The 23,071-nt window shown below is 38.7% G+C and overlaps 1 protein-coding gene across 3 annotated transcripts in view; it reads right to left on the bottom strand.

Annotated features, from left to right (window-relative positions):
- Positions 1-217: 217 nt before the first annotated feature.
- Positions 218-23,071, bottom strand: part of CNTN1 (contactin 1) — a 327,378-nt gene continuing 304,524 nt past the window's right edge. For all 3 annotated transcript variants that reach the window (XM_003355617.6, XM_013997945.3, XM_021092536.2), the window contains one exon: positions 218-2,708. In XM_003355617.6, the coding sequence (XP_003355665.3) occupies positions 2,632-2,708 (77 nt within the window). In that variant the 3' untranslated portion in view covers positions 218-2,631. The remainder of the gene's footprint in view (positions 2,709-23,071) is intronic.

The raw sequence follows: 23,071 nt of genomic DNA, 5'->3' as shown, positions 1-23,071 counted from the left end.
TGCCTCTCCATAAACGTTAACTCCCAGATCATCTTATTTCACTGTAATAATGCTTGTGTGTGTGTGGCTTTGTGTTTGTGTGTCTATTTTTTGTAGAACCTTTCGCACATTGAACTGTTGTTTAGCATGTAGTATTTATTCCATGCTATAAAACTTTTAATGAAAACCCTCTAAAGATGACTTTTCAATTTTAGGTAAATCGAAAGGACAGTTGTTATTGCTTGGATAACAGTAAGACATTTATTTCTTTATAATTTGTTTTCATTCATAAAAAGGACAAAGCACAGTCCTATACTACTCCATTGAAAAAATGATAAAAAAAACTAAAAAATCAATTCAATATTTATCAGTATCAAATAAAACTACTATCACCTTTCCTGAAATACAAAGAAACAACAGATGTGTCTATATCTATATAAAGTTTAATTAAGAATCTTGCGTCTTAAAGCAGATGATACATTAGTTAGTTTGACAACAGTTTCAAACTGATGGTCCCAGTCAAATTTGTACAACTGTATGAGGAAATGAAATGCGTGAATTATCAGAGGAATGAAATTTTAATCTACCTCATCTCTGTCACGAATTTAAAATTAAACAAACAACCTCCAAAATCTGTTTTCTTCTTAGCTTTCAGAACCATTTCATGCAAAATCTAACCTGTTTTGCTCTTTATTACCATACATTAGAAAATAAAAGGCAAGCATGCATTTGGCAAAAGATTTAGTTGTTGATTATATAAAAATGCCCAACATGGGTCACATTGCAAAAGGAAAACCCCAACGTGTAACAATGAAAACACAAACATTTGTACAGAAGGCTTACGGAGTATTTGTTTCCCTAAAGTATGAAGAGTTTTTTTTTTTTTTTTTTCCCAAATAATTAAATACTTGAAGAACTCTGGTAATGATCTTAAGACTGTTGACATACTTCCACTGGAGAATCATCCATTTCACATATTTTTAAAAAGTTTCATTTTATAACAAAGAGTTAAATGTAAACTAATGAAATATTTCTTGATATTTTTATAATGAAAGCTCTAAACATTTACACATAGATATATAGTACAAAAATTATACAAATTAAAGAAAGGGGGGTAAAATAGTAATAGATCTATTTTGCTTCCTGTAAATATTTTTTATGAACCTATAAGGTATCCTTTCTAAAAAGATAAACTCTATCTCTAATTAGCTAGCAAGGTTGTGCTAATAAAATAGGATTATACCTCTTGAAGCATCAGACATTGCACTATTTCATAAGCCAGCTAATCCTTTATTACTTGATTTCTTTCACATCCACACTCAAACACATTTCCGTGCACACCATGGAGAATGAAGAAATGTGTGTCTTCCTTTTCACAACTTATAAAAACCTAAAGCACCAACACTTGGGAGACACCATTGGACAGACACAATATTTGTCTCCTCCTGGCCTTCCAGTTTTGCATACTCTTCAAAGTACCATTAGCAACGTATTGATTTGGTATTTTTAGCCAGTTTTCGGTATTGCATTCAAGCAGGAAATCAGTTTAAAACTAAATTTACAAAAATAAGGAATCCTATAGTTTTTCCAACCTACAGGTGATTTTTTGATCCCATACCTTGAACAAAGAAAGATTTTACTTAGAAATGAAGCACAAGTACAAAGACACTGGACTCTTATTAGATAATTCTGATACTCACTTAACTGTCATTTATTCCTAACTGTGTAAAGACTGTCACACCTCAATTTAAAAAATTGAAGCACTCTACTTTTCAAAATTCATCAGTTCACATATGAATAAATACAGCAATATGATGATACTCTACACAAGAGCAGTGATTTTTGAGGTTTGAAACTGATGATAAGAAAAGCATAAAATAATATCAGAGTAGAATACAAAAGTAAAAAAAAAAACAACCTTCATATAGTATGTTAATTTTACCATTAAAAAACTAACTTAAAAGTATTACTGATTCTGAAAATCAAATATTTAGAAAATTACTTACTTCCAAAATAAGAATACTGATAATAAGTTCTAGAATTTGGTTTTCAATATTCAAAATTTTCCAACTCATTCGGTAAAATGATTTGGTATTGGAACTTATGTCAAATGTTCTACTTTTTTTTTTTTTTCAAGAAAATTCAAAATGTCGTGAATGATAGGGGCCATTCAAAAATAGGCAGGACCCAAAACAGAGAGGCTAGTACAAGAGACTGCGTTACTCTTACATTTACCACGTACGATCAACATTTCAACCTCTATTATATGTCACAACTTGTTATTAAATTTAAAGCACCTGTGTATGGTGATTTTTACTTTCACTCTACAGCCTATAGTATTGAATTGAACACTGTAACTTGTCCCATTGAGTTAAATCATGCAACTGTCACAGAATCAGGTTAACTGGTTTATAAGGCATATTGGAACGAGTTAAAAATCATTTTATATCCATTGAAAAGTTTATTCTTTTGGATGAAGGGGTTCCTGAATGCCTCAGTCATAATGTGTGTTGTCAATCAGTTGGAGAGTTGGTTAAAGTACAATGTATTTGGCTTGGGATGGAGCCGCAGGACTTGGAAGGAACTGTAGTCATCACGGGGATGAAGGACGTCCTCTGAGCTGGGCTGGGAACAGCAGCTGTCACATCACATTCAGAATTCCAAGTAGACAAGGATGCCAAGGGCAGGCAGCAAGAAGCCAAGAAGACACGGGGAGAGGATGGAGGCACCTGTAACGTAAACAAAAAACGTGCATATTATTTCGCTGATAACAGCCACTATTGTCCACTTACCCTACTTTGGGGAAAGGCATATCACCTAACCCTGAAAACCAAGTAGTTCCTTAAAAAACAAACAGAGTGGCTCATCAGGTTAAGAACCCCACATAGTGTTTGTGAGGAGGTGGGTTTGATCCCTGGCCTTGCTCAGTGGGTGTTGCCATAAGCTGCAACATAGGTCGCAGGTGTAGCTCAGAGCTGGCATTGCCTTGACTGTGGCACAGGCCTGTAGCTGCAGCTCCAATCTGACCCTAACCTGGGAACTCCCATATGCCTCAGGCGTAGCCCTGAAAAGAAAAACAAACAACAAAACAAACAAACAGAACCAGCTTCTTTAGGTCTTAAGTGATTTAAGAAAAACAAAAATGGTTTATCAAGGATTTTGTGTCTGAAAGCTTGTGGACAGACTATTTAGTCAACATTTTCATATGCATTATTTAAGGTAAGAAGATCACACATGTTTATGTTTTGTCTATGATCCAGCAGTCCCTCCTCCTTTCAGAAGGCACTAGGTCAAGAAATACACATAAATAAGTAAAAAAATCGCAAGTAAGCTGTGAAAAAATAAAATAAGGCAGTAAAAATGCTAACAACATTACTTGGGGCAACGACATCAGTTACTCTGGAAGATCTTAGCATGATTTCATATTCCAACATTTTAAAAACATTTAGGGGCTTATACACAAGGTATAGTAAAGGATCCTCTATTCAAATTTTTCTTTAAAAAACAATTGCCCTGAGATACTATGCTGTGAATTAGAAATAAAATGCATTTTTTTTTCTTTTCTTTTTAGGGCTGCACCTGCAGCCTATGGAAGTTCCATGGCTAGGGGTAGAATTAAACTTGCAGCTGCCTGCCCATACCACAGCCACAAGCAATGCGGGATCTGAGCTGCATCTGCAACTCACACCACAGCTAGGGGCAACACTGGATCCTTTTTTTTTTTTTTTTTTTTGTCTTTTTGCCTTTTCTTGGGTTGCTCCTGTGGCATATGGAGGTTCCCAGACTAGGGGTCGAATCGGAGCTATAGCCGCCGGCCTACGCCAGAGCCACAGCAACGCAGGATCCGAGCTGCTTCTGCAACCTACACCACAGCTCACACAACGCCAGATCGTTAACCCACTGAGCAAGGGCAGGGACCGAACCCGCAATCTCATGGTTCCTAGTCGGATTCGTTAACCACTGCGCCACGACGGGAACTCCAACACTGGATCCTTAACCCACCGAGCAAGGCCAGGGATCAAACTCACATCCTCATGGATACTAGTCAGGTTCTTAACCTGGTAAGCCACAACAGGAACTCCTAAAAAATGCATTTTTAATTGCGTCTTGTCTAGACTTAAATTACATCTTGAGTGCCATCAAGAAGGGCTCTTCCTGCAGTCAGATAAGTTTATAGGTCCAGGTCTGGCCTCACTGGAATTCTTGAGAAAAGGATGAAATGTGGAATCAAGAAGTTGTGTATTCTTCCTTCCAAATTTCCACAACTATTGGGCACTCTCATCTTCTCTCTCTCTTTTTTCCTTTTGTCTTTTTAGGGCTGCACCCTCGGCATATGGAGGTTCCCAGACTAGGGGTCAAATCAGAGGTGTAACTGCTGGCCCACACCACAGCCACAGCCACACCAGATCCAAGCCGAGTTTGCAATCTATACAGCAGCTCACAGCAATGTGAGTCCTTAACCCACTGAGCAAGGCCAGGGATCAAACCTATGTCCTCATGGATACTAGTCAGATTTGTTTCCGCTGAGCCACGACAGGAACTCCAGGGAACTCTTTTCTATGAGCACATCGCTATAGAGTGACAGGCTAAAAAATTCACTCAATAGCTTGTAAATATGATAGACTTGGGTCCATTTTCGGAAGTTTATTTTCTAAAATCGAAATTTTAAGTCATTGTTACCTAATGATTGTTTAGGTCCTTGGCCTAAATGACTCTTTGGAATAGTCCTCTTCCATTCAGGAAGATTCAAGGTCTTTCTTTGAATCTGGTCTTTGAAAGCACATCATACCCCCTGTACGGTGGAAGGTGACTCTGTCTACCTGCGTGCCTGCATTCCCTATTGCCCTGTTAGCAGCATTCCGTGCTGCAGAGAAAATATAAGAGAGTAAATAAACATCATCGGACACAGCTAAAGGGATTGTTAGAAATGATCAGGACAGTGGCGGGGGGGGGGGGTGTCAAAAAGTGAGGACAGAACAGCAAGAGTAATATAAACAGCCCAAACTAGCTGCTTCTAGCCTCTCATGACAGCTGCTATTCACTGTTCCGCAGCCAGAGACAAACACTGTATATGAAAGTAATACAATAGCCTATGATGGTAGGTCTTCTATCCTGACTATAGATTCTGTAACTCAGATTCAGATAAAAAGACTTGTTGAAGGCCAGTGGCCAATAGAGGGCAGAGCCAGGACTGGATCTCAGACCGGCCTGGCTCCAAAGTACATGCTCTTTTTACTTCTCTGCCACTTTCTGCACATGGCTTTGGAAAGGGACCAGTTCTAGAAAAGCTTTTGGACACTAATTCTTGCACTTAAAGTGTCAAGGAAAGGGCACAGAAAGAAAATAAATGACATGTGGGAGAGCACAACACCTCAGCTGTTTCAAACTGCTTTTGTTCTTGTAGTATTTTCTCTGCTATTTTTCTACACAGACATTTTATTTTATTTTGTTATTTTATTTCATTTCATTTTATTTTATTTATTTGTCTTTTGTCTTTTCTAGGGTCGCACCCGAAGCATACAGAGGTTCCCAGGCTAGGAGTCTAATTGGAGCTGTAGCCACTGGCCTACGCCAGAGCCACAGCAATGCTGGATCCGAGCCGCGTCTGCAACCTACACCACAGCTCATGGCAATGCCGGATCCTTAACCCGCTGAGCAAGGCCAGGGGTCGAACATAAGACCTCATGGTTCCTAGTCGGATTTGTTAACCACTGAGACACCACGGAACTCCTCTACACAGATATTTTAAAACTATGCCACAGCCACATACTATTTTATCTGCTCATATGACCAATAATAAACCTCAGTCACTCAGAAAAAGCATTAGTTTTCAATGTTTGACCTAATTTACATGATCTTTCTTGGGGAGTTGCCCTTGTGGCTCAGCGGTAATGAACCTTACTTGGATCCATGAAGATGTGGGTTTGATCCCTGGCCTCGCTCAATGGGTTAAGGATCCGGCATTGCCGTGAGCTGTGGTGCAGCTTGAAGATGTGGCTCAGAACCTATTATCTATGAGGATGCAGGTTCGATCCTTGTCCTCACTCAATGAGTTAGGGATCTGGCATTGCTGGATGCTGTGGTGTAGGTCACAGATGCAGCTCAAATCTGGTGTGGCTGTGGCTGTGGTGTAGGCCAGCAGCTGTAGCTCAGATTTGACCCCTAGCCTGGGAACTTCTATATGCCTTGACTGTGGCCCTAAAAAAAAAAAAAAAAAAAAAAAAAAAAAAAAAAAAAAGAAAGAAAGAAAGAAAGAAAAAAGATCTTTCCTGAAGACGGTGTATGAGAATGACTGCAGGGTCTCTTCAGTGCTCTGGCTTCCTGACCACAAATTACATCAGGGGTAGGTGCACATTCACGTACTTGCCTGAGTCACATACTCAGTACAAACTGTGGCCACAGCTAAGTCAGTCAGTTGTGGATGCCATTTTGAAGGTTTTGGTGTTAGTATGAAAACCAAACACAATTTCATAATTTGTGGCTTCAACATCAGGATATTTGATTTATTTAAAATAAACTCTTCGTGTTTATGTGTGTTATATTTAATTTCTCTAATGGCTGAAGCTTATGTAATTGTGGTCTCCATCTTCAATCCTTTTCCACATTCCAAACACAAATGAGAGATCTGACTGAGTAACAATTTAAAGTCATTTTAAATGTGGGATCCCTATATTCTTGAGGGGTTTTCAACAGATATTGGTTTTCTAACAAAATGCGTATCATCATACTGCTATCAAGCATAGTTTCAGTATCTACATGGTATGTATTAAACACATAGTTTGCTTTGCACATATCTAATGTATAGTACAATGAACACATCATCAATCTGGTGAATTATTTTACCCTATAAGAACAATGTAAAGCAAGTTTAGACTGCTATGTCTCCGCCATTGGATTTCTTGATTTTTTTTAACCTAAACTGCTCATATTTATTTTTCCTTTAGAAAGAATTCCTGCTAGAGTGAGTTACATATTGAGAGGAGAGATTTAATTCAAATTTAAGCAGGACTGAACAATCTCTTCAGGTTTTATGGAGCGTGGACAACCACTCTAGTAAGTTTTAAATACAAATCTCTTTTCTGATGCTTAAGTCTGGACTCTGTTGTCTATTATAAATCACTAATGCTTGCTACAATACTTGGAATTTTCTCTTTGTGGTGTCACTTTTTGTGTTTGCAACTGTTTTTGTGTTTGTTTTTCTTTTTATGGCCACATCTGTCATATGAAAGTTCCCAGGCTAGGGGATGAATCAGAGCTGCAGCTGCTGGCCTACACCACAGCCACAGCCACACCAGATTCGAGCTGCATCTGTGACCTACACCACAGCATCCAGCAATGCCAGATCCCTAACTCATTGAGTGAGGACAAGGATCGAACCTGCATCCTCATGGAAACTAGGTTCTTAACCTGCTGAGCCACAACAGAACTCCTACAACTGTGATTATCTCTTGATGGTGAGCAACTTTAAGACATGTAATGTATCCAAATCATACGTTCAAATGTGTGGACTAATACCAAACCCAGCATATAGTGAGTACTTGAAGCATAAAATTATAATAGGGATCATTCTTTTAGTTGTGAGTCTTGAAGCTTTTCTGATTGCAGAGCAGGGTGAGAAGATGAAGGGGTAGGATAAGGGGATTTAAAGAAGACAAAGGCATCCATTGTGACCTACATCTCTTATCAGCGAGATGCTGTTAAAAATCCACAACATCAGAGTTCCCATCGTGGCGCAGTGGTTAACGAATCTGACTAGAAACCATGAGGTTTCGGGTTTGGTCCCTGTCCTTGCTCAGTGGGTTAACGATCCGGCGTTGCCGTGAGCTGTGGTGTAGGTTGCAGACGCGGCTCGGATCCAGCATTGCTGTGGCTCTGGTGTAGGCCGGGGGGCTACAGCTCCGATTCGACCCCTAGCCCGGGAACCTCCATATACCGTGGGAGCGGCCCAAAGAGATACCAAAAAGACAAAAAAAAAAAAAAAAAAAAAAAAAAATCCACAACATCATAGACTTCTCATCGTGGCTCAGTGGTTAACAAATCCGCCTAGGAACCATGAGGTTGCAGGTTCGATCCCTGGCCTTGCTCAGTGGGTTAAGGATCTGGCATTGCTGTGAGCTGTGGTGTAGGTCGTAGATGTGGCTCGAATCCTGCATTGCTGTGGCTCTGGCATAGGCCGGTGGCTACAGATCTGATTAGACCCCAAACCCGGGAATCTCCACATGCCGTGGGTACAGCCCTAGAAAAGACAAAAAAAAAAAAAAAAATCCACAACATCAGAAAGACCTTATGTTACTGCTCACTTCAAGGGGTTCTCTAACTTGTCCTGGTAGGTTGTTACTTCGGATTCTTTCAGAGACATAATTGGCCCTGGGCTGAGGGAAGAAAGTGTTTGATAAGATGATCCCATGTCTAGGTGTGTGCTTCTTACATTTCGGTGTATTAGGTACACATCTGTGGGTGTTTGCTATTGAAATTTGTCTAATTCAATAAAACTCCTGATGGGATAACAGCAAGTTTAGAGAAATATAAGAGTAAAAGTGTATCTGAGATTGAGAGCAAAAATCAGCTCAGAGAGAAAAAGAACCTGCCTTTATTCAGGTTAGTAGTGTAATAGTCACCGACAATGCCAACCGTGAACTTAAATGGAGACACCTATTTCCAATGTCATGCAGCAACTGTAAAATGCAAGAGTTACCCCTTCACTGAGCGGCTAGTGCTGTGTTACCAATGATACTCCTGATCTCTTCCTCTTCCCTTATTTTACTAGGAACACCCAACCACTTAACTACTCTCTCCTCATGCTGGCCCTCAACCCTAGTTAATCCCTGACACCCGAATCCCCATCTTAGAGGCAGAAACTGATCTAGAACTGATTGCTTCTTCCCTTAGACACGCCTCTGGATTCTTCAGCAAGACCTCAAACCCCACATAAGATGTTTCTCCTTCTCACTTGAGTGATGTTCCATTGACTGCTCTAGGGTATGTTTCCTTGGTGCATCCAGCCAATTACAGGTAGTCCAATTACCTATCAGACTACATCTTTGTCCCTGTCTTTGGAATGTTTAGATTTTGAGAACAAACTGGCAAGTATGAAGATCTGTAAACAGGACACTGTCCCAGCCAGAGTTGTAAGATTGTACTGGGAGTAGTGTTATGGGGCACTGGAGCCAGGCAAAGAAAGCAAAGTCCAAATCCTGCCTCTGCCTTTTGTTGGTTAGGTAATCTTGAGCATGTCCTTTCATCTTTTTATATTTTAGTTCCTTCAACTACCAAACAGGGTAATATGTCTCATGGCTTTATTGTGAGACTAGAGATGTATAGAAATAGTTCTTACATATTTTAGCATCATTACCTTTCTTGAAAAGCAATCTTATGTAGAAGACCATTTACTGAACAAGGAGCCAGAAGAGATGCTTTATTTACAGATGGAACAGGGGCAGGAGACCATACATCTTCACCTCCTCTATTTCCATGCTGGTACTTGGATTCCCCCAAGCCCATCACTCCATGCAATACATGGGGCTCTACTTATCACCATTTGAAAACAGCTGCTTTATGTAGAGCACTTCAAAAAATGCATAGCTGGAAGAAAACTCTTATAAATGATAGTGATTCAAAATACATTTGATGATGTAAATTTGATTCAAACTACATTGATGTTGTTTGTCTCTTTGTATACATCTACACTGTGTTTTTGGAAAGCAGTTGGATAAGAAGCATAGCAAATAGATAAAGCAGGGGGTCCCCTGCATACAACTTACATTTGAGTCCTGTATGTCTACATGCTGTTTCCCAATCATACATTGTATTCTTTTAGATCACAGACATTCCTGAATTGTTCTTTCACCTATCAACATAGGGCATATTGGACTTTTATATAGTAGTCTAATTCAAGTTTATCTCCTCAGTGACATGGTAGTCTCAGATCTTTGGTTTTAGGTAAGATGAACCCAACTGAAGAAAAAGTTGATTGTGCACTGCACTGGGATAAACAGAGCCAGATAAATGAACACCTGCGTCTACCACATTTCTGACTTTCATCTCCTCTTCCTTTGCAGATTGCCACACATTCTCAGACTGCCTTCTCAAGATAGACAAGACTGTCAAACTCACAATCCTACGTTCTCAGGAGTAAAGAGATGCTTTTTTTTTTTTTTCTCCACTCCAGCTCCAGTGAGCAACCTCTCAAGTAAAGATTCTTATTTATGAAGTCTGGGTCACATACCAACTGCCAGACTAATCCTATGACTGAATTAGTGGATCTGTATGATTGAAAGAACTCAGGACAGGCTCCCATCCATCAATCAATCACTTTGGCCAAGGAGGAGGGTCACCTAAGAAGATGTCAACCCTTTCTGACTTCAGGTATGGATAAAAAGTTTTGCCTTTGGAATTAGCTTACCAGTTGGGAAATCTGGGTCTACCTTTTACTGGTTGTCTACCCTTCAGAAAATTATTTGGGTCTGTTAACCTAGCAGACTGTTGTGACGATTAGGTGAGGAAAATGGCACTTACTTTCTTACATTTTGTGGCAGAAATGAATGAAAACCAAGGTTAAAGGAGGAAGAGCTGTTTCCAACCTTGTGTTATTGAAATATAACAATGTAAGAATGAATTTTCTGATAAAGATCATTTAAAAAAAATTCATGGATTCTAATTTTTTGCAGGACTTAACCCTTGAACAATGAGAAGCCATTCAGGCAAAAACAAATATTTTAAATTTTGTCTTGACTACTGGGATTTTATGGAATGTCTAAGACAAACCAATTATAGCTTGGTTAATTCATTTCTGGAATTTCCCTTTTATATTTGTCTCCTCGCTTTTTCATATTTTCTCTTGCATGATTCCCACCATTCTCCTGATTCCTAAGCTATTTTTCATCCTTGCCTAGAAACTGGTATGGAATTTCTAATAAAACTCCTATAACTCATTGAGGTTAATATTAAAATTTTCTTTAGGCCATATGCCAGAATTATTATTTTTATAAATTGTCTAATGCTTATTAAGAATTAAAAGAGAAGTCCTTTTAGAACATTAGTTGGGTCTGCTTCAAATAGGTCTCTTGGAGCAAATGTTGAGACAGTTTTCTTTCTTTCTTTCTTTCTTTCTTTCTTTCTTTCTTTTTTTTTTTTGTCTTTTTAGGCCACACCCATGGCATATGGAGGTTCCCAGGCTAGGGGTCTAATCGGAGCTGTACACCACAGCCACAGCAATGCAGGATCCAAACCGTGTCTGTGATCTACACCACAGCTCATGGCAACACTGGACTGTTAACCCACTGAGCAAGGCCAAGGATTGAACCTGCAACCTCATGGTTTTTAGTAGGATTCATTAACCACTGAGCCACGACGGGAACTCCGAGACAGTTTTCAACTTTAAATCAGTTATAAGTGTGACTACCTGCCTTTGATAACATGGAGTAATGAATATTTACCACATTTGGCTTTAGGAGTTTCTAGAAAAGAAAACAAAAGAGACATCAGTAAATAAAATTGATTTTATCTTTGAGGTGCAGCAGACTTTTTATATATTTGGTGATTTTTGGGATATCTATTTTATTATACTGCTTATATATATATCAGCTTGTTCATTCTGTGTTTGATAATATCTCCATGTCTTTTTGAGATATCAAAATACTAAATTATGCGAAGAAGAAAAACAAAGACAACTTAAGACCTATTTGCAGTTCTGTCAATAGCTAGTTCCATAACTTTGGGCAGAAGAGAATATTTGGACTCAGAATATGGCTCTGAGGCTGGTGTGATCTTTGGCCATTTTACTTGTCAAGACTGTGGATTTTCCTTCTGTAAAATGATAGGGTTTAATATTATAAGTCCTTTGGTTCCTAGTTTGGCCATGAGTCTGTGATTCTAAGCAAACCATAATGTGTTTAAGAATATCAAGCACTGAAGCTATAAAATTTGCAAAGCTATTTGTTATGGTTCCCCTTATTTATGATAATCTAAGTTGATATTTGTATCTAAATTTATATTAAAATCTTGATCATATAAGTGACAGTGGCTATGATGGGTTTTTGCAAACTGATGAAACCCACTAATCTTGCTGCTCCTACTTATTTGGCAATTATAAACCCATATATCAGGCAAAATAGTTTTGGCTTTTGCTTTTTTTTTTTGGCAAGTTTGTGTGATTTGCTGGCAACTTATCCAAGGAGTCCTCTACTTTCCCTACCGTTGACTCTAGCCCTTTCCCTCTCAGAAAAGGCTAGAATGCAAGGATGCATTTCCTCTTTGAGAAACGAATAAGCTTTTCCAATAGAGTAATGACCAAATATTTGCTGGGAGACAGGAAGGCAACTTTATCTACTGGCCAACAAGCACATGCTAAATAACCTAATTTTGAGATAATTTGGGGGAAAGATGAGACTGTAATTCTGAGGACTTTTAAAACTGGTTGCCCTGTTTCTTTAGAAAAGCAAGGTGAGATTTTTTTCCCCAAAAGCATGAGACTCGGCATTAGAAAGAATTCTATTTGAATATTGTTGCCCTCACTTGAACGTGTGATTTCCCACAAAATCCTTAATCTCTCAGAGCGTCCTTTCCTTTATAAAATGAGGAGTACAAACTTCCATAGTGGGGTATTTGTGATAATTTTAAAAAGTGATAAATACATAGTAAAAGCTATCTGATAATTGTGAATTCAAAATATAAAATTTAAGATTAAAAATTCTTATTTAGTAAATATTTAGAAAGAATACACTGAGTACAGGATGAGACAGAATAGACGCAGACCTCAATATCTGGGTTCTAGTCTATAAAGTATTCAACATACATACAATGGGTTTCATGGGTTTATTTTCTTCCTCAACTTATACACAGTCTTTATCAACTAACATTCAAGTTCTTTATTCACAAAAAACCAGAGCCAGCTCTTTAGATCATCTTTGCATCGGGCATTGGAAATAGCTGCGGGGCAGAATATTCTTACATAGGTATCCCTGGCTTTGCGGAATGCAACAAACTGACTGGGACTGGTTTTTCTCAACTTAGATCAACCTTGAAGCCGGGAGACTTCAGATGACCATTAGATTTTACAATACTCATATAAAAACGAGTATTAAATTATTCCCTCCACTGCCCCAATCTTATCTTCCCCCAGTCATTTTTGAGACAGAGGAACACTAGTGGAGCCAGAGAAGAAGTTAAAAACTTTGTGTGTGTTCCATGGCAAGGCTAATGGTTCTTTTTAGTGCTGGTCTCGAGGGCCCAGTCGAGCACATCTATGACTAAGACTCCCTGGACACCTTAAGGAGGTACAGACACATACCTTATTGCATTTACTTAGAGGTGAAGACAGACTGGTCCCTGCATCTCCCCTGCCTCCCCAACAGACACACTTGCTTTCTCTATAGCTTTGCCTCTTCGCATTTTTAGGAGACCCACTGATGTTTTGCAGTGCTGATAACGAAGAGTGAGAGTAAAACTAGTTGGTCATGACAGTCAGTTTTCCTTGAACTTATAAGTATATGTAATCAAAAGGAATCCAAACAAAGGGAAGGAGCCACGTATGTCTTCCCTCAAAGCCCACTGAATTTTTTCTATTCTTTTACATACATTTAAATAAATGATCTTTTGCTGATTTTTTGTTTTTTCTTTTCTTTTTAGGGCAGCACCTGTGGCATATGGAAGTTCCCAGGCAAGGGGTTGAATTGGAGCTGCAGTTGCTGGCCTACACCACAGCCACAACAATGCCAGATCCCCGTTGTATCTGCGACCTATACCACAGATTGCGGCAATGTTGAATCTTTAATCCACTGAGCGAGGCCAGGGATCAAACCTGCATCTTCAAGGCACTAGGCCAGGTTCTTAACCCACTGAGTCACAATGGGAATGCCTCTTTTGCTGATTTTAATATCCAAGCTCAAGGTCATGGTGGAGCACCATGTTTGCTTGTAGGTGAGACCGTGGAACTTTTTAAAAAGGCTTGGTCTGTCATGCTCCTGGATGTCATCACTGTTATTCACAGAGGGTCTATTTTGTATAGGCATCCCTAAAATTATAGGGATTAAATATGACATTTTTAGCAGACACATATTTGCATGCTTATTTCTAGGACCAATATTTGCTGGGAAAAATCAGTTCCCAGATCTTGAAAAGGATAAGTATTTTGCCTTTAAGTTTGCTTAGACCAGCATGCTTTTCAAGAGATGAGGGGATGGGAATGACACAGAAAAGCCTCTGTCAATTGGCACTGTGAGCCCCAAAGTAGCAACTATATACAGTTTGGTGTGACTCTTTCATGGAGCCCTAATTAGCAGCCATCTTGCAGCACGTGGGTGGCCTACCTGGGGGTGGTTTCCAATTTGCATGCCTGCTTTTCAAAGTATAGATATGGATTAATTTCAATTTAAATGTTACCTCTGCTTTTCTTTTTAAATCAAATCTTCACCTAACAATGAGGAACACTCCAAAATTTAAATATACAGACAATAATACTTTAAGAACAATAAAAAGATTTCCTGAAAATTACTTCATTTATTCATATGTTTTCTGGACAGTCTGGCCCATAACAAGTCACCAACGAGTATTTGTTCATTGGATTATTTTTAGTTTTAAAAATTGAGTAAGTATCTACTCTGTCCAGGGAATTTTTTTAACAGGTGATTTTGCTTAATTCTTATAATACACAGTTGAAGTAGGTATGTTTCATTGTCCTCGCTTACAGATGAAAAGGCCTAAGGCTCAGATTTGCCCACCTAGCACAAGGCAAAATCTGAACTGAAACCTGATTCTTAGCCCAGTGCTATTTTCTCTACCCCAAAGATGCTTTTTTTTTTTTTTTTTCTTTTTGGTTTTTAGGGCCGCACCCACAGCATATGGAAGTTCCCAGGCTACGGGGCTAGGGGTTGAATTGAAGCTACAGCTGTCGGTCTACACCACAGCTGCAGCAACTCGGAATCCGAGCTGCATCTGTGACCTACACCTCAGCTCATGTCCCCTACCCACTAAGCAAGGCCAGGGATCAAACCTGCAGCTTCATAGATACTAGTTGGATTTGTTTCTGCTGAGCCATGGCAGGAACTCCCCAAAGATGCTTTTTTTTTTTTTTTGTCTTTTTGTCTTTTCTAGAGCCACACCTGTGGCATATGGAGGTTCCCAGGCTAGGGGTCTAATTGGAGCTGTAGCCACCCGTCTACCCTAGAGACACAGCAATGTGGGATCCGAGCTGCTTCTGCGACTTACACCACAGCTCACAGTAATGGCGGATCCTTAACCCACTGAGCGAGGCCAGGGACTGAACCGGCAACCTCATGGTTCCTAGTCGGATTCATTAACAACTGAGCCACGACGGGAACTCCCAAAGATGCTTCTTTATATGGTTAGACAATGCAGTGGTCCAACCTTCCTTCATGTGATGAGTTGAGAGTTGGAACGTATTACCAGTATCTAAACACCCCCACGACCACACAGCCAAGGATCCTAGCAGGGTTCATGTGGTGGTTCAGAGTCATAAATACCTTGGAAGTTTTCCCAGGGAAAAGTCCCATTGATCTTTCTCGATTCATCTCTGCTTCAGGGCCATAACAAGTGAGTGACTCACCTGTTTGAGGTGATATTTTGTTATTTAAGATTTTCCTTCCTCATATGATCCTGAACTCATTTGTGTGTCAGACCTCAGGGCCTTACTGAAGGATTCAGTGTCACTCATCTATCAACAAGGCTTAACTGCTGCCTCTCTGCTGTTCCACGTGTACATGAAGTTCTTATAAAACTGTCAGAATTCATTTTCTCTCCACAACTATTAAGGGGATCATAACCAACCGAACCTTCTTTTTGTACTTTTACCATAGAAACACATTCTCAGCCGTTTTAACAACAGTTTGAAATGTGGAACAAGTTGCTGTCTGAAATCAACACCGACTACTCTTAAAGATTTCTGAGAGTTTGTGTTTGTTTGGTAGAAGACATAAAATAATTCCAATCACTCTGGATGGCATCTACATGGAATTTTTGTTCTGTTTATGTATTTTTTTTCAGAATTCCTTCCCTACCCCCACCCTCAGAACTCCCCTTCTTAGTCAGGTTTTCATGGTGCTAAACCCTGAAATTTTAAGTTCTTTCTAAATTTTTTTTAGGCTCAAAAAAGTGGAAGAAAAGAAGGTTGACTTTCATCACTTCTGTAAAGAGTTTATTTTAAAAATCAAGAGTAGTTACTTCTTGCTAACCAACAGGAATTCTGGGCAATGCTTTAAAAAAACATTTTGTTTATATTGAAGAAGTCAAATTCCTACATGCTGAAGGGAAATTGAAATTATTTTTCAACATCTGTATTTCTACCAGTAATACCAGTCTTGTGCCAGTCATTTCATTATAAAATTTGGGGAGTAATTATTGACTTTTTCTTGGCAAGATTTGTGCTTTATGTCTGTATGTCTCTTGATAGTATATACAGAGGGATTTTTAGATGTTGATTGATGATGATATACTAATATGTTTAAGATAACATCATTAATTTTCAAGATATGGAGAGAAATATTAAAATCTAGAAAGAAGTTTGAGACCAATGATTTTTTTTTTTGACCCTTAGTTCACCTGGACTGTACTACCTCTTATTCCCCTACCCTGGTTTTTCTACGTTAAGGTTCTTCAGGGTTTATCACAGCACCACTTCTCTCCCCCTGTATACCATCTGTTCCATCATTATTCTTGTAGAATATTCCCACTTCTGAATTACTTAGCTCAGTTAGTGTTTTGTCATGTACTTAATTACTCCTAGTAGAAAACATAGGGTCATTTTCAAAGAGATTTTTCCTCTCACTTGCAATACACCATCTTGGTCACCAAGTACAATTGATTCAGTCTCCAACACAACTCTAGAATCCATCTTCTCTATTGCCCCTGCCATAGTGACCTAGGACCTCATCATCTCTTACTTAAACACAGAAACAAGTGAAAAAATGAAAAATAAATCCAATCTGCCCCCTTTAAAAGATAGCTTCTCTACATTTTTTTTTTTTTTTTAGGGCCACACCCATGGCATATGGAAGTTCCCAGGACAGGGGTCGAATTGGAGCTACAGCAGCTGGCCTACACCACAGCCACAGCAATGCGAGATCCGAGCCGCATGTTTTCATTTACAATAACCATAGTTTTCTCAAAAACTTCAGAATATATAATGTTATTAAATCACTTGACGTACTTAGAAGACTATAAGAATTACGATGGCTACGTGTTTCAAATGTGATGGCATCTTTTTTTCTGCTTCTAACCTTTCTTCTTTTAAATTTGTTTGCTTTATGTTTTAGGTTTCTCCTTGATTTTAGAATCACATATGTCAGTTCTCCATTAACCATGAAAATTATTATACTAAAAACATAAGCACTTTTAGATTATGTCAAATTTTCTTCATTTTTAACATATTCCTTTAGATTTTATTGGCTCTCACATTTTAGAATACATTTCTATGACTTTACATACTATAAGAGTTCTTTTTAGCTTATATTTCAATCATAAAGTATATATTCAGAATCTGATACATGTGTCTTATGGTTCTGGAGGGTCAACACATGTTTTTAAGAGATTTATAATTCAAGTCTTTGAAATATTTTAGGACATCACTATTAATTTAGATAACTATTTTTTTGGTAGTTTAATTAAAAAAATAAATATTGAGTCAAAATTCTTTGCCAGATTCTTTGGAGAATAAAATATAAATATTTACTTAGGAGTTACATATTAATTCATTTTATTTATTTATTTATTTATCTTTTTAGGGCTGGACCCTTGGCATGTGGAAGTTCCCAGGCTAGGGGTCAAATCAGAGCTATAGCCGCCAGTGTACCCCACAGCCACAGCATTGCCAGATAGGAGTCACGGCTGCGACCTAAAACACAGCTCACGGAAACACCAGATCCATGGATTCCTGACCCACTGAGCGAGGCCAGGGATTGAACCCACATCCTCATGGATTCTAGCAGGGTTCGTTACTGCTGAGCCGTGACAAGAACTCTGCTATCTCATTTTAAAAGTGCTTTGAGGGAGTTCCCCTCGTGGCTCAGTGGAAATGAATCTGACTAGTAGCTCTAAGGATGCAGGTTTGATCCCTGACCTCACTCAGTGGGTTAAGGATCCTGTGTTGCTGTGAGCTGTGGTATAGGTCACAGACATGACTCGGATCCTGTGTTTCTGTGGCTGTGGCTAGATCAGCAGCTGCAACTCCGATTTGACCCCTAGCCTGGGAACCTCCCTATGCTGCGGGTGCGGCCCTAAGAAGACAAAAGACAAAAAAAAAAAAAAAGGGGGGGGGGGGAAATGTCCAGAAGGGGAAATGAATGAGAAAAGCAGATAATATGAGATTCCAAGCAGGGAACTGGGAGCAAGAAAGAAGACAAACACTATGGAAACAAGAAGTAAGGAGGACACCTTCTCTGCCACCAGGCCCCATGTCAAAGGCACATTAATAGGTGGCAGGAGGAGCAATGCCTCCTTGGGCAAAGCAAGGTTTCAGATAGATTAAGGTGAAGGAAATATTCAGAGAAGACATGGATGTTATAGGAGACTTTACTGATGGCTGACGATGGATTCTAAAGGGCAAAGTGGTAAGATTTTAAGAGTTAAGTACAGACAGAAATGGAGCCAGAAAATGGGGCACATAGAGTGGTATAAATCCATGAGACCTGAGGGTCTCCAGGCAGATAATGCTCAGGAGGTGGTGACTGCTGGGGATTAAAGGGGCAGATCTTGGTGGGAGCACATGGAGTTCTGCTTGTATGCAGACATAAAATATTCAGAAAGTTGTATTTAATCAAAATTTGGATTTGAAGATGTGAGGAGTGTCAAGAGAGAATGAGGCAAGGTAGAGATAAGGCAGTGGTTTTAACTCCTCTGTGGGATCTGAGCTCTCTACAGACAAAGCTGAGGACATGAGAGGAAATAAGGAAAAGATAAATGACAGGATCAATGGTAGGCTGGGTGGGGGAGGGTGAAAAAATTGTTGGATTTGGAAGGCGATTTAAAGGAATAAACTGGAAAGATAACCGTTAGTGGTCAGAGAATAAAAGCCTAAAATTAAATTTTTAATTATTTTGTAGCTGTTGGTAATATCAAGATTTACAAGGATTTTTAGCTTCTTTATGTGAAAGCGGTTGGCAATTCTGTGAATCCTTGAGAATACTTGAGAATAATGCTTTCTCATACAATATATAGAGTTAAAGGAAAACAAATTATAATACTTATAATTAAAATATAATATTTAAATATCAAGAAAGCAAATATGTTTATTAACACACAAAATAATGTGCTTATTAGCATATTACATAATAAGAACTAGGATAAAGTCTAACAAGTATGTTTTTTGAAAAAGTCATATTGCAGCAGGTGAAATATTATATGAAAATATCTGGGATTGTTATTGGTGACAGTGATTTGCTACTGAAATTCATATTTGAAGGAATAGTAAATTTTAGTTAGAAATAAGTAAAAATTACAATGTAATATATCATCATTCAAGTTTCAGGGACCACTCAAGTTCTAATTCACACCCAAGTCTGTGAGTCTGCAAAGCCCTGTCTAGATTATGATAATGGGTTGGTGACTACAGCAGACAGAGAGCAAGATCTTCAGAAAGGAGAAGTAAGGGGCCAGGACATTGCAAAGATCATCTACACAGATGTTGATACTTGGAAAATTCAGAACTTCCAGGTATATCTGGACTTCAGGGCAATGCCTATGGGCTAAGTGTCTTATTGAGCTGCTCCTTTGTAATCTACAGTATTGTTGAATCCCTGAGTTCTCTGTAACCTGCCACAAACACCCTTCCCTCTTCCTGCTTCTCGTGGGCATGTGACCAGGGCTGGCGATTGGCTCTGGAGATGACAGTCAATTATTCAGGGTCTGCCTGGAGTAAGGTTGTAGAAGAAAGACTACTGGATGGAGAAATTCATATTGTGGGAAATTGTTCTAAATGATTTATTTTCTCTTTGGTTCACTTTGCAGATGATGTCTATAGAAAGTGCCTCTGGAATGTCTTTGCTTCATTGCATTGCTTTTACATTATGCCTAATCTACCAAGGAACCTGGCTTCTAGCTTTACCCAACCATGAGGAGTACTCTGAGACCTAAACATTCCTTCATAAATCACTAAAAATGGTCCCTAGGGTAGTATCAAATGAACCATTTTAATATGTTGATATATCACTTTCCAGTTTAAGTGTTAGATTCCCTCTTATTAGAGCATTAAAGGCTTCCAGTTCTACTTGTGAGAAATTTCCAGGGTTTTATTTTTAACAATGACAAACTCATTTTCTTTCCTAATTGATTCTCAAATTTACCTTACAGCGAGTAAGTGTCAACCCTCAATAAAGAAAATTTAAAACTCAACTCATTCTCAGCACAGACAATTAACTGCCTTTGTATTTTCTTGAGAGGGTTACAAATTTCAAGAGAACCTATAATTTTCCAAAGGAAAATTAATTTCAAAATGATATTTTAATGGTTGATTATGTATCAATTTAAGATAATATGTTTATTTTAATTCACTTATTTCTTGCTCTTATTTCAGGAGAAAATGTAAAATAATATCCTGCGATTTGAGCGGAGGTAAATTTATCCTAAGTATTCCTTCTTTAGGATCACAGAGTATTTCCAACACATCTGAGTGTACAGAACAGATCTTAATGAATTTTTTATGCTGCTAATGTATCGACATTGACAGAATATAAAATTAAACTTACTGATAATTAAAATTACACATTTAAGATATGCCATTGCACAAGATTATCCATCTTATGACCAATTTATTGATGCAAAATATTATGTCCCACCATAAAATATATTGAAACTTGTAACTATAGTCCACAAAATTTGGTATTAGGAAAACAACGTAAAATAAAGATTACTATTTAGTAAAATTTGAATTTTGCTGATAGCAAAAGTTCAGAAAAAGAAAGCCTATTTTGAATGAACCATTGGTTCCTTTTCCGAAATTTTTTTCAGTGCCATTGTATACTTCAAAATGTTAAGTTCCCTAATTTAAAACCCTGTTTTGGAAAGCACTTACTATATATGGAAATCCCTTTTCATGCAAGGTTCTAATTTTAGTTCCATCAACAGTATTCTTTCCAGATTCCACCCTCCTAGTATAATTTTCTAAATTTAGGAAACACCACCAAATGCAGCTCTTGAGGGGAAGGGATTGTCTCACAGATTTGAAGGTTGTGGGGTCTCTAATCTAAAATGCAAAACAAAGCAATGGCATCTATAATTCATCTTATGACCTAAGGACTTAAACTGTTCCTCAAACATGTCTATTTACCTACTTAAATGTTCTTTAACAATGGTACTGCCAAATATATAATTTTAAGGATAAACTTACGTAAAACGACTTTGGATCAGGTTTCTCTCAATTTATTGACACACTCCGTGGTTACTTGTTTGACATCATAAATCCTTATTTTAGTCCCAGGATCCATGTTGATGATCACTCCTTATTACTTCAGTAAAAAATAATCCTGCCTAAATATTCTCCTTTTGAAGCTAACTTCAATCCTTTAAGTTTCTATCCTCTTCTGCCTTTTTATGAGGCTGCTCCTTGACTTAGTTTCTTCTTCTTGCTTTTCCTGTATCTGTATTTATTTACCATGTTATTTAGGCAGAAATCTTTCCCCTCTGCTTCCTTGTTAACACATTCTCCGTTTTTTGTTTAGATGTTCACTCCTCAAGGAAGATTTTTCCATCCCAGATTCATGGTAAATTATATATATATATATATACACTTTTTTTTTTTTTTTTGCCATTTCTAGGGCTGCTCCCGTGGCATATGGAGGTTCCCAGGCTAGGGGTCAAATCAGAGCTGTAGATGCTGGTCTATGCCAGAGCCACAGCAACACGGGATCTGAGCCGCGTCTGTGACCTACACCACAGCTCATGGCAACGCCGGATCCTTAACACACTGAGTAAGGCCAGGGATCGAACCTGCAACCTCATGGTTCTGAGTCGGATTCATTTCCACTGCCCCACGACGGAAACCCCAATTTTATCATTTTAAGCAATCTTTTTTTTTTTTTTTTTTTTAGTTTAAAATGAGTTTAGGTCATGCTGTTTTGTTAGTTGAGGGGTAGACTTGGGATCCAGTTCTAGACAATATGGGGAAGATTTTCTGAGGGGTTTCTGGGAAATGTCCTATTTTAAAAATAGAACTTCAAAAGAGACAGACCCCTCTTTTTCTTGGACATCATCAAGTCTGTATGCTATAATTCCTAGCAGTGCAACAGAGAGCCTTAAATGAGTCTTAGAATGAAGCTGATCCTAAGACCAGCTTAGATAAAGTTGGTAAAGTAGATAAAGTTGGGGAAAACTGGTCCTTGATCAAATGTTTGAGACATTGGTTTCATTGGTAGGTATAAGGGCTTCCTATCTCCCAAGCAATTTTAAGTTTCTTGTTCCTGACAGTTGAAAATATTCTAATAAATACAAACTCTCTGCTCAGCTATTTAAATTATTCTTTAACCAGAAGTAATGAATCCCTGTTTCCCTTGATCTCCTATTATATTAACCATGCCAGGTGCCAGCTTTGGGCAGCACCAACAACCATCTACTCTCTGTATTTCTGTATAAGGCTGGTATAAGTTGTAGATATTTATATAATGATGCCCATTGGCTCTCTGAAAAATTTATTATCTGACCTCCACTGGTTTTTCAGTTTTGCTAGATGATTTTTAAAACACACACACGGAGTTCCCGTAGTGGCGCAGTGGTAAACGAATCCGACTAGGAACCATGAGGTTGCGGGTTTGGTCCCTGCCCTTGCTCAGTGGGTCAACGATCCGGCGTTGCCGTGAGCTGTGGTGTAGGTTGCAGACGCGGCTTGGATCCCGCGTTGCTGTGGCTCTGGTGTAGGCCGGTGGCTACAGCTCCAATTCGACCCCTAGCCTGGGAACCTCCATATGCCGCGGGAGCGGCCCAAGAAATAGCAACAACAACAACAAAAAAGACAAAAAACACACACACCCACCCACCCACCCACCCACCCACACACACACACACACACACACACACACCTGGATGCCTAGTAACTATAGCATGAGTTAGAATGTCAAAACTTGAGCTCCTGCTTATTTCCTCCAATTATCTA

This window comes from Sus scrofa, chromosome 5, assembly GCF_054392235.1.
Source record: "Sus scrofa isolate SSC_HxYL_T2T_F1_AM1 chromosome 5, Sscrofa_HxYL_maternal_Yorkshire_Landrace_v2.0, whole genome shotgun sequence".
In the NCBI taxonomy this organism is placed as follows: domain Eukaryota; kingdom Metazoa; phylum Chordata; class Mammalia; order Artiodactyla; family Suidae; genus Sus; species Sus scrofa.
This window is presented reverse-complemented; position numbering and strand designations above follow the sequence as displayed.